Source organism: Melanotaenia boesemani, chromosome 11 (genome assembly GCF_017639745.1).
Source record: "Melanotaenia boesemani isolate fMelBoe1 chromosome 11, fMelBoe1.pri, whole genome shotgun sequence".
Lineage (NCBI taxonomy): Eukaryota > Metazoa > Chordata > Actinopteri > Atheriniformes > Melanotaeniidae > Melanotaenia > Melanotaenia boesemani.
Window position 1 is genome coordinate 20,310,123 of NC_055692.1, and position 11,374 is coordinate 20,321,496.

General features: G+C 39.6%; 1 protein-coding gene across 1 annotated transcript; it reads left to right on the plus strand.

The window, feature by feature from the left end:
• Positions 1-31: 31 nt before the first annotated feature.
• On the plus strand, positions 32-10,416 carry polk (polymerase (DNA directed) kappa). Its single transcript, XM_041998514.1, has 14 exons — positions 32-721; positions 3,727-3,846; positions 3,950-4,102; positions 4,338-4,469; positions 4,561-4,711; positions 4,818-5,030; positions 5,123-5,247; positions 6,291-6,457; positions 6,557-6,589; positions 6,688-6,784; positions 7,451-7,622; positions 7,772-8,815; positions 9,681-9,729; positions 9,818-10,416. Exons 1-14 carry the CDS (start codon positions 593-595, stop codon positions 9,897-9,899), a joined length of 2,667 nt encoding a protein of 888 aa, XP_041854448.1. The 5' UTR covers positions 32-592; the 3' UTR covers positions 9,900-10,416.
• The last annotated feature ends 958 nt before the right edge of the window (positions 10,417-11,374 follow it).

Sequence of the window (11,374 nt, forward strand, 5' to 3'; positions counted from 1 at the left end):
CTTAAAATCCATTTACAAAATCTGTTAAAGATCACGAGTGCCATTAAAATCCTTTTCTTAAGCACTGAATCAGAAATAAAGTAAAACTATTTACGATTCTTTGGTAGATCATATCTATAAACAAGCAAAAGCAACAAGCAAGCAAACAAACAAAATAGATAAATGCATAAAAATAAAGAAACGAACGACAGCACTGGGTCTCAACTACTTTAATGTGTTGCGTTCTAGTTTCATTGGATTTCCGCACACTTCAATGACGCACGCGGAAGTGCCGCCAAAACTGCTCTCGTAGCGTAATTATTTTTCAAACATGTAGGGACATGAACGTTAGACAACTAAGTTTATTTTACACAGTATGCTCGTTGCCATTCTTCATGGCCATTAATAAGTAAGGCGTCGTTTTCCTTTTTTAAAAAAAAAAAATTGTATTTCATTTAGCTAATTACAGTTATCTAACCCTATCTAAAATCCGCATATCACGGACAAGAGAACTACGATATCAGAGTTGTATCAACTAATAAGATAATTGAATCGAGATAGCTTTCAACAGACTATCAAAAACGAACAGCCCTTCAGAGCTCCACCGTTGAGAATGGAGAATGCGGCTGCATCCACCAAAGAAGAGGGCTTCCTCACCAGGATGGCACTTAACGATAACAAGGCTGGTATGGAGGGTCTTGACAGAGACAAGATCAATAGGGTCATCATGGAGGCATCCAAGGTTGGTACTGACGTAACTGAAAAACATTCAGAACCTGCATCCACAAACAGTGGCGAACTTAGTCATCTGGGGGCCCCTGCATCTACTAATCTAATATATCTTATATGTTCAGGGCTGCCGAATTTCACGCATGTGACTCACACATTTGAGTTAATTCTCACGCTCTCACGCCAATCTTCCGATTTCTCACGCTGAAACACGTCAAGAGCAATGCTGGCTTATCGGGAGGATTCGGGGAAGATTCACAGTGGGGCGCATTACTCTTGGGCCGCCACCGGTGTCCCGGTGAAACAAATAGATCATATCGTAGGTCCGTTCCCACTTCTTTATTTAAGAATCTGAGAAGAATAAATAGTAGTGATGTGCAGATCAATAGTGAAATATCTATTCCTCCTATACCAGCATTTATAAAAACTAAACTTTCAGGATAAGTAGGAACTATGTCTTCCTCTGCCCGTGTAGAAAAAAGATGCAGCAGCGCGGTTCATTCACTGCTCAGTGATCAGTCCGACATGCAGTGATGAGTGGAAATGTTTCAGCTTCACAAACAACAACAAAGCACAGTTGTGTGTGTGAAGACCACAAACCACCTTACACATCTAAAAATCAGTCATAACACAGAAGCAGAGGTGATGAGGTTGTGATGAGGCAAACTAAAGAGGAGGAGGTCAGGTGCTGCTAGGGAGGAGACATACATTACTCCAAGTCTTTTGGCACTGCAGGCAGATACTAGCAGGTACTATCCAGGTACTATCAGAGGGAGAAAATGTAGAGCTAGTGGATACACTGTGTAGCACTGACTGTCACTGGTTTTTGGGGAAGTGATTTACATCTGCTGGCTGCTAGGTTCAACTTTTTGTGTTGATGTTTAAACAACAGGAGTTCCCTGCAATCTTAAAACTAAGGCTTCCTATTTTGTTCAAATGTGCAGTAATAAATATTTGAATCCTCTTTTTTGTGTGTTGTCAAACAAAATGAAACATACAAATAGAGCATTTATAATCTAATCAAATGTATAAATTAATATGTATTTAAGTTAGAAAATACTTCTAATTAAATATCAGATTATTGTGGTAAATGCAGTCAGGTTACATCATTTTGATCTCTCACATGAATTTGGAGGTTTGCTTTAAAAATCCAGCATAAAAAAAGTCATATAGTCAGACTTTACTCAATTTATTTATATTTACAGAAAAGCATTATTATAAGAAATTGTTGGAAATGTGCTCCAACAAATATGTTTATTCTCTAGTAAATGTCACTGAGTCATGATTTGTATTGAAGCTGCTGTCCGGCTGGGAACTAGCTAACCGGGTATTATCTGACTGTGAAAGGGGTAAAATATCGACATAAAGCTGAACTGTTTTTATCGCAACGTCTCAGTGTCAAATGATCTGATTGGAATGAATCGGCGTTGTCCCTAAATGCAGTGGTGTCAGACTGGGCGGAAAGTAAACAATACCATTTACCCAGGGCCAACTCCAAGGTGAGGGGCCCTTGAAAATCATGGAATGGAAAGTTTTTTGTGTTCCATTTTCCACTATTTAATTAATTAATATGATAAAGTCAGTTTGCCTGAATGGATGTGCAGACAGACTAAATTTTGCATTATAATAATGATAGATTTTTTAAAATTGTGCAGAATGGTTTAGTCCACACCAGCAACGGTTGTTTTGTTCAACCGTCCACTATCCTCTCCACTGTCTTGAGAGCACTGAGCTCCAGGACACCAGACGGTCTGTCCCACTCCTATAAGAGATGAGGCCGGTAAGGGTGGTTTTGCCAGCAAACGTCAGGAATTTGACAGAATGGTGTCCAGATGTGCAGCTATTGGTGTACAGGGAGAATAACAGAGGAGAAAGAACACAGCCCTGGGGGTATCCGGTACTGACAGACCAGGAGACAGAGACATGCTGACCCAGTCTCACAAACGGCTATTTGTCTGTCATGAAGTCTGTAATCCACTTACACATAGAGTCCAGCACATTTAGCTGGGAGAGCTGAAGTCCACAAACAGAATCCTAGACTTTTGGATCCCTGGGAGTCCAGATGCTGGAAGATGAAGTGAAGGGCCATGTTTACAGCATCATCCACAGATCTGTTAGCTCTGTAGGTGAACTGTAGTGGATCCAGGAGAGGATCTGTGCTTTGAGGTGGGTCAAGACAAGGTGTTCAAAAGACTTCATGACCACAGAAGTCAGGACGACAGGTCTGTTGTCATTAAGTCCCGTGATCCTGTGACCACAGTGCTTCATGGTGGAGGGGAGGGCTGGGGTGTGGTGTTGTGTTGCTGATTCAGGTGAATCAGTGAGGGAGGGGCTGCTGCTTATCAAGGCTTAGAGTAGAGTAGTAGTGGTACAGTGTAGATTGGGAGGTGTCAGGTCTGTCCCATTGTCCTTCAAATCAGCAGTAGAACTCATTCAGGGGCCGTCCCCACAACGCAGAATTGTAGTAAAACCGCAAAAGTATTTTAGCAATCCACCCTTTCATCTCCACGAAAACAGGGATTAGCCTCCATAAAATGGATCATGCCTGAACCCAGGTACCAAGGTGAATAGCTTCAAAACCTCTACTGTCTGTAGTATTGTGAGGACAGTGTAACCGCACAACTGGAGGATATGACGCCAGTGTGATGAACGAGCGCCAAACACAACAACAACAATGGCGTCCGTGACCTACTGTGTTGTGCTGCTGCTCCAGACAGTCCTGGCTTGTGTACAGCTTCAGCGCCAAAATGCACTGTTTTTACAACACACACAAAGATGATGTCAGTGAGTCCTGTTTAAAAAGTGGGAATAACAACTAACGCTGTAATCTGATGTGAACAGTAAGAATTGTGATGATCGCTTTCACCTTTGGGTCAAATTGCTTTTTGAAGCCAATAACTCTTGCATACTGAAAAATAAAGACACGCTATAAATGCTATTATCCCTTTTCATTATAGCTGTTTTTTTTTTCTCAAGAAGTAATACAAACCGTTTTTTGTCTTTGTCCTTCCTATAAAGGGATCCAAGTTTTACGAGAATGAGCTGAAGAGAGAGCAGCAGGTGAATCAGCGCATTGAGAAAATGATGCTCCAAAAGGCACAAATCACAGAACAGCAATTAAAGAAAGCACAAGTTCAGGTTAGACGTATTAGCGACTTGCCAGAGTCCATTGTCACTTTTTTCTGTTTTGAGGTTACACATGTCAGATATAATGAGATGAGATAAAGTAATTTCTGTGTAGGTGGAGAAGATGGCCTCGGCCCTGGAGAGAAGTCGTGATCTAAGCCGTGTGATTGTGCATGTGGACATGGATGCTTTCTATGCTGCTGTGGAGATGCGAGACTGTCCTGAGCTGAAAGACAAGCCCATGGCTGTGGGATCCATGAGTATGCTGGTGGGTTGAAATATCTTGGGAAAGGACAGGCTTTTGACAGAAATTTTCATGGAACACTTATGCAGCTGCAAGGTGTGGGTGTAACAGAGAGATACTGTAACAGTTTGCTTGCATTTTTTTAAATGTCAGATTAAATTTGATCTGTATTGGATTACTACTGCTGATGTAAAAAACAGTGGCATGATCATATGTGGGATTACAAAGTAAATGCTAGTCTTTTCCCCCCAATATACAGTCAACATCTAACTACCATGCCAGGAAATATGGGGTTCGAGCTGCCATGCCTGGGTTCATTGCAAAGAAACTCTGCCCAAACTTGGTCATTGTTCCAGTTAACTTTGATAAATACAGAGCTGTGAGTGATGAGGTATGACCAAAAAAACAGCAAGGAGCAAACAAATGTCATACAGCCTTTTTGCATGCTATTAAAAGATGCTCATAAATTTATTTTCTGAAAGATCCGGGAGATTTTTGCAGACTATGACCCTCACTTCCAGCCACTGAGCCTAGATGAAGCCTACCTGGATTTTACAGACCACCTGGAGCAGAGGCAGAGTTGGCCGGAGTCCTCACGTATGCACCGCTACCGCACCACAAGCATCGCTGCAGGCATGGCATAGTTATTAGAAAATATTTAACAACTGTATGATGTGATTAATTGCTTCCATTAGCAGGAAATCTATTTGATCCTTATGTGAAATATTTTTCTGTACAGATGCAAAGCTGATTGAACCTCTTAAAAAGGAAGAAGCAGAGCTAAAAGACCTCTCTCCAGTCCTGTTTGAGGATACTCCAAACTCTTCTCCCCGCCTGCTGGGTCCTGAGGGTTCTGGTGGTGGTTCTGAGGTTTTTGGGACATCTATTGAGGAGGCTGTGAGAGAGATGCGCTTCCGCATTGAGCAAAAGACCACCCTGACTGCTAGTGCAGGTGAGGGGAAACAGCACTTGCACCACCATACAGGTTTTACCAGCCCATTCATTTACAAATCTTTTATATAATCACACTTATCACTCTTGTAGGAATTGCTCCAAACATGATGCTTGCCAAGGTATGCAGTGACAAGAACAAGCCCAATGGACAGTACAGACTTCCGCCCACCAGAGAGGCGGTCATGGAATTCATCCAGAATCTTCCAGTTCGCAAAGTACAGTAGAAATCACCCAAACAAAAACATAACACACGCTGTGATTATAGTAGTGCAAATGTTTTGTTTGCATATGTGGAAAAAAAAAGGTTCAGTGGTGACTATTTTGCTTAATTCACATTAAAAAAAAATATTCAAGGCTACATACCTGGGCCATGATCCTCCTCGCTAACTAAAGCTAATTCCATACTTAATGACCAAATGAAGCCCTGGTGTTTTCAGGTTTGTGTTTCTCTACTGCCGTCCATCCTCATCTAGAAATAGTCACAGTGTAGTTGCAACAGAGTTAAAGTTCTTGTGCAGTGAGACTGTCAGCTGATTGCATCATGGCAACTTTTGGTTGAGTTTTTATGTATATCAGATTTTGACACTTTACAGCATAGTTTTAGTTGATTTCCAGAACATATTGAGGTTCTAGTTATATAATAAATATGGGTTTAATCTGCAGACTTTTAGCTGTGATTTGAGGCTATTCACAAATTAATGGGAAGGACATCGACCTTAGAATATAAGTTGAGTCCTTCAGTACTTGGAGTAAGGGGTTGTAAGTTACTGAGCTATTGTTTTAAGCTTCGGTTTTAATCCTGTAATGGTTTAACAGTAAATAATAATTGTGTTTCACTGAGATGTTTGAAATGGTTAAACTTCAGCACAGGAATCAGGTTTGGAAAACTAAAATAAAAGCTGATTAATAGAGTCATCAAGCACAAGGTGTTTTTTATTTTGTTTCCAAGCCTATTTTTCAGTAATTCTGTATTTTTTTAGTACTATTCGAGAAATAGCATTGCAAGTGTAATGTATACATAAACAATAGCCTTAATTTTATTTGTCTTTACCTCTTTTTGTACAATTATTGTAATAAATAAATGTGTAAATAAAGAGGCCCGATTTAGAGATTTCTATTTCTGTTTTATTAAAGATCTACTGCACAGTTGCTAAGGTGTGTCACAGATTGGATAAATTGAGCAAAAAGAAATATGTATGGAAATATATGGAAAATTACACACATTAAAAATGAAAAATGTGTTCATGTCTTCCACCAGATTTCTGGGATAGGGAAGGTGAGTGAGAAGATGCTGAATGCTCTGGGTATCAGCACCTGCCACCATCTCGGCCAGCAGATGGCACTCTTGTTGTTGTTGTTCTCGGAGACATCTTGCCATCATTTCATGCAGGTTTCTCTGGGTCTGAGCTCCACACATATACCCAGGTATTGTGTATATTTAATGTCATTCAGAACAATTAATTTAAAAGGAAAAAAAACAATCTCATTTAGAGAAGAAATAACTTTCTCTTTACTTTTGAACAGGCATGAAGAAAGAAAAAGCATGAGCACAGAGAGGTTTGTTTTTTAAAGAGACCATTATTAGCTATTAAAATGATTGATTTTACCCCTTTTTTAGTGTCCATCCTTTTGAATGCCTATTTTTCTTCACATAGGACATTTAAAGAGCTCAGTAAAACAGAGGAGCAGCTGTCTTTATGCAGGGAGATTTGTGAAGATCTGGCAGAGGACATGAAGAAAGAAGGTCTGAAGGTAATGGATGTTTTATTTATTTTTAACTCTGTGCATATCTTCTCAATAAAAAGGTTGAACAAAAGGGTTTTTAAGTTCTTGTCTTCTGGGAACCAGCTTTGTATCTTGGGTTCATAGCTGTTGTGATATTTCTTGAACAAATATTGCCTCAACAAAGAGAATAAAGCAAGAGAAGCAAGAAATAAACATTCACTTTTACAGAGAAAAAACAAATTGTTATTTTAGTAAAAAGGAAAAAAGAAAAGAAAATACAATCCTGACCTTCTGAGAATCACCCTGACTTCAGACTGAGTCTCATACAGTTACCTTAACCTGTCCGTTCCTTTTGAATCGATAGAGGAAAGACTGGATGGCTTGGCACAACCATCACCCCCCTGCCTAGGTCCCTTGATAGCAAGAGAAAATGGAGAGCCATTAAATAGACAGCAGGGGCTACTATCAGCCCCAGAAGTTTCCCTCCGGGAGATGATCACATTACTATGAAAACTCATAAAATGCACTTTGACAAATCAGTCAGTGATGTGAGAGATTACACAGATTTCCATCTCTCTTCTATTTACAGCCCTTCCAAACAGTACTATTGATTATGCTGGTAATTAGGAGGTTGTTGTAAAGCAGACAGAAGTGGCTTCAGTTGTTTTGTGTGTTTTGTTTCTTTCTTTGAAGGGTAAGACTGTTACACTGAAGCTGAAGAACGTGAACTTTGAGGTGAAAACCAGGGCGCAGACACTCCCTTATGCTGTTGCTACAATGGAGGAGATCTTTGCCGTTGCTAAGGACCTACTGAAAATGGAAATAGAAAATGAAAGCCCCCAGCCACTCAGACTGAGGCTCATGGGTAATTAGATTTAATAATACAGCGGACATATCAATTAATATAACTGGCTTGAAATAAATCAAAATGATCTGTGACACACTGAATGTAGGAATAATAACAAACAACATTCATTTTGGGGCTTTCTTTGGATAATTTGTTTGTGCTTGTAGGTGTTCGAGTATCTGCCTTTTCCAGTTTGGATGATAAAACGCCCATGCAGAAGAGCATCATTGGCTTTCTTCAGCCAGGAAGAACAAACTGTACTGACTCCTCCCAAGGAAATCATCAAAAACGTGAAAAAGAGCAGCTCTCTGATCACCCCTCCCTGCTTCTGCAACCCCCTTCAGTACAGAATGGCCAGAAAAAAGAGGAACTCCGCTGGCAGAGTAAGCAGAGGGACTCTGGCGGAAGTCAGGCTGGTGAGGAATCACAACAGTCATTCTTCCGAAGGGCTCATGCCAAAAGGCTGCAACTCCAGGCGGCAGATGCAGATGCAAGCACACAACAGGATGGATGTGGGGAAAAGACTTGTGTGACTGCTTCTATAAGCACTTCTTGTAAAGAGAGTGTAGAGTCATCGACAAAAGCAAGAAAGAGTAACTATGCTGGGCCAGGATTCTCAGAAGATGAATCTACTTCTGTCTGGGCCCTTGCATCCACATCAGGCTGTGCAGCACAGTCAGAAACCCTCACGTGTCCAGTGTGTTTCAGGCAGGTGGAGACAACCGATTTAAATGTCTTCAACGCTCATGTAGATGTCTGTCTTAATGACGCTGCTAGCAAACCAAAGAAGAGCACATTTTCAGACGAAGAGTCAGTTTTGGATCCAGAGGAGGAACGTCAAGGATGTGAAGGACAGCACAAACAGGCAGAGGATGAGGTTGAAGAGGAGCATTTAATAAACGTTGAAGAGCTGGAGTTGGGCAGTGTTTATGTTCGGAAAGGCCAATGCACCTTAAAGAACAACTCGGTTCAAAAGGTTTTGCTGATTAAAGGTGACAACAAACCCGTGACCTCACAGCAACCTCAGTCATGTCACAGTAAAAGTCCCGTCCTCCGCTGCCCAGTATGTCAGCTGACCCAAGACACCGATGACCTCACTGTCTTTAACCACCATGTTGACCTCTGCCTGAACCAAGAGGTCCTACATGAGCTCAGGGGACAGACGACATTTACCATAAATCCATCTGCAGTTAAAAATAGTAAGACCACAGGTAAGTGAGTGTATTATATCACGTTTTTCAGCTCAGCAGAAACCTGATTGTGCACTCTTTTTTTTTATTGTACTTCATCATTAAGCCTGTGATCTTTGAACACTTACAGGCAGTAATGATAAGCTAAGACAATACAAACATTGCTTATTAACTCATTCAGCAGTTATTGAGCAGTATGTTTTTCTGACCACCTGATAAGTCCAGTGTTCATTCCTCGTCAAGCAGGGTCTGGTTCACCATCATCTGATGGCTCTTTATGCTCTTTATCTGCAAAATGCTCTTTTATGTTCTGTAGCTACAGTTTGATCCTGAGAAGTTTGGTATATATTCACTCATCTTGCTCTTTGTACACTGTGGGGCTCCAGGTATATAATTAATTTCTGCATTAATCTTAAGTTTGAGAATATATAATTTCTTTTCTGTGAACAGACATCATCCAGTAAAAATTGTTCTTAAACTGTGGGCGTATGACCTCTCTGGAGCTAAGAGAAGGAATGTCTCTTTGGAGGGCTGTCAGAGACCTATAACCCTGTTATTTACTGAGTGACAATGTGTGAGAAGTTTGTATTGATTCAGGCAGAGAAACGACATCTCATTTCACCCCATGGGGCCCCCTTTGCCCCGGTCTTGGAAATGGCTAAATCACTTTCTCACTTATTCATTTTCTACAATGAACTGAAGCCTGGTTTCCTTTTAAACAAGCCTGCTCCTGAAATTGCTGTCTTTATGTTCCTGAAGAGATGCTGCAACTGTGCTCCTTCTTAGTGGATGTCTTTTGTCAGAGAAGAGATAAGACTAGTTCTATTTTTTTTTATTTATTTTTTTTTTACTGGCCATGTCACTTGGTGTTTGTTTCTGTTTATAGAAAAAGGACTTTTCCTACCACAGCAAGCAAGTAAAGGCAAAGGTAAAAGGTGAGACAGCTTGATTATTTCTTCACAATATGTTGTAGTTACTGCAACAATTATTTTATATTAATAAAATCTGTTCTTCTTGACTTAGACGTGACTCGCCTTCCTCTCCTCCCTCAAAAAAAGCTAAAAGCCAAGGTCTCTGCAACACCATAGACAAGTTCTTCAGGTGACAGTGTGCATGTCGATCTGGATGAAGCAAGCAAGCCTTTAAGTGGGCAGCAGCAACATGCAACTCTTCAAAGCTTATGATTTCACTGGACAGGTCATATTTATGCAATGCACAATCCTTGCACACAAAGCCAAGTTCTGTGTTCTCCTTAAAAAGCTGCTAAACAAGAAGCTAATCACTTGCACCTATTATGCCTTTTTTATAAGCCATACACCAATTTAAATACATTTTCAACAGGTTTGTTGTAATTTCAGCAAAGTAATAAGGATAGTGCCAATTTAATCTTTTCTGCAGTAAAGTTGTCATTTTAATCTATGCTAAATGGAGCTCGAGAGTATTTACTATCCACTACCGAGCTGTGAATTTTAATTTTAAGAAGTTATTTTATTTTTGTATTTTAGCACTTTCCTATCATATTTAGTTAATTTATGCTGTCAGAATTTATAATGAAAGTTTCTATTATGTAAATTGTTGCAATGAATAAATAAATTATTGTGCCTAAACACTCAAGTGTAGTGACTTTTTTTTAAAATCAGTGCCATCTTGTTTCCTTCAGCATTAACTTTAACTGTCCTCAGTTGTTCAGGGAAGAGATCTAACTGGTTTAATCCTGCTGTGGTGAGCACTCCTCATCCGGTGTTTGCAGGATGGGTGGACTCAACAAAATTACGCTTCTTAATGTTGACCTACCTCAGTGATAAGAAATAATGGAGCATGTATGGTTAATATGAGCCTCTGCTAGACAACAATTTTCAATGAGTGCCATTTTTCTTATTAAGTATGATTTTTATAAACATCTAGTATTTAAGATGGGTGATATGAACCATTTTTATTTTATGTACATATGATTTCTTGATTTATTTACAAAGCAATTTTGCTTTGAGATAGTTTCCTCACACTCAGTCAAAGATAAAAACTCCATCTAAACTACATCTGCTGGGAACAAGCGTGATTTAAGAGACATTCAGAAATAATGCATTTAATATGTTAGGAACATATTTTTATACATTTAGTTGTTACACATATAATTTTTTGCCTTGGGTCCAGTTGACCCACATGTGCAATGAATTATATATTTTACATGTTGTCCCTTTAAATTAAAAGATGATTATCTGTCATTTTCCTTTAACTTAATTGGTCAAACTGCAGTGTATCTGTTTTCCTCTACTTAGAGCACACAGCAGGATCAGCCTAACGCCTTAGCTAAATGCAGACCATTTCTGAAAACGAGTATAATAGCTTTAATTGTCAGACAAGTTAAACTAGAGTTTTATATTAATCTTTTTAAGTCTTGAATGAACAAAAGTTACATTTTGTATTAGATCATTTAATTGATGATAAATAAATGAAGCCATAGTTATACCACCTACTAGTCATATACACAGGTGAAGCGTGTCATGTTAAATATAGGCTGTACTATCAGCAGGCCTCTGAAAGGGCGTTAGCTTGTAAAGTAAACGTGGATCAGCCCTACAG

Excerpts from the sequence above, each read along its gene's own strand:
- polk (XM_041998514.1), top strand. The coding sequence starts at position 593 with ATGGAGAATGCGGCTGCATCCACCAAAGAAGAGGGCTTCCTCACCAGG. Across the intron at positions 722-3,726 it reads TCATCATGGAGGCATCCAAG|GGATCCAAGTTTTACGAGAA; the intron begins GTTGGTACTGAC and ends CTTCCTATAAAG. Across the intron at positions 6,785-7,450 it reads TGAAGAAAGAAGGTCTGAAG|GGTAAGACTGTTACACTGAA; the intron begins GTAATGGATGTT and ends CTTTCTTTGAAG.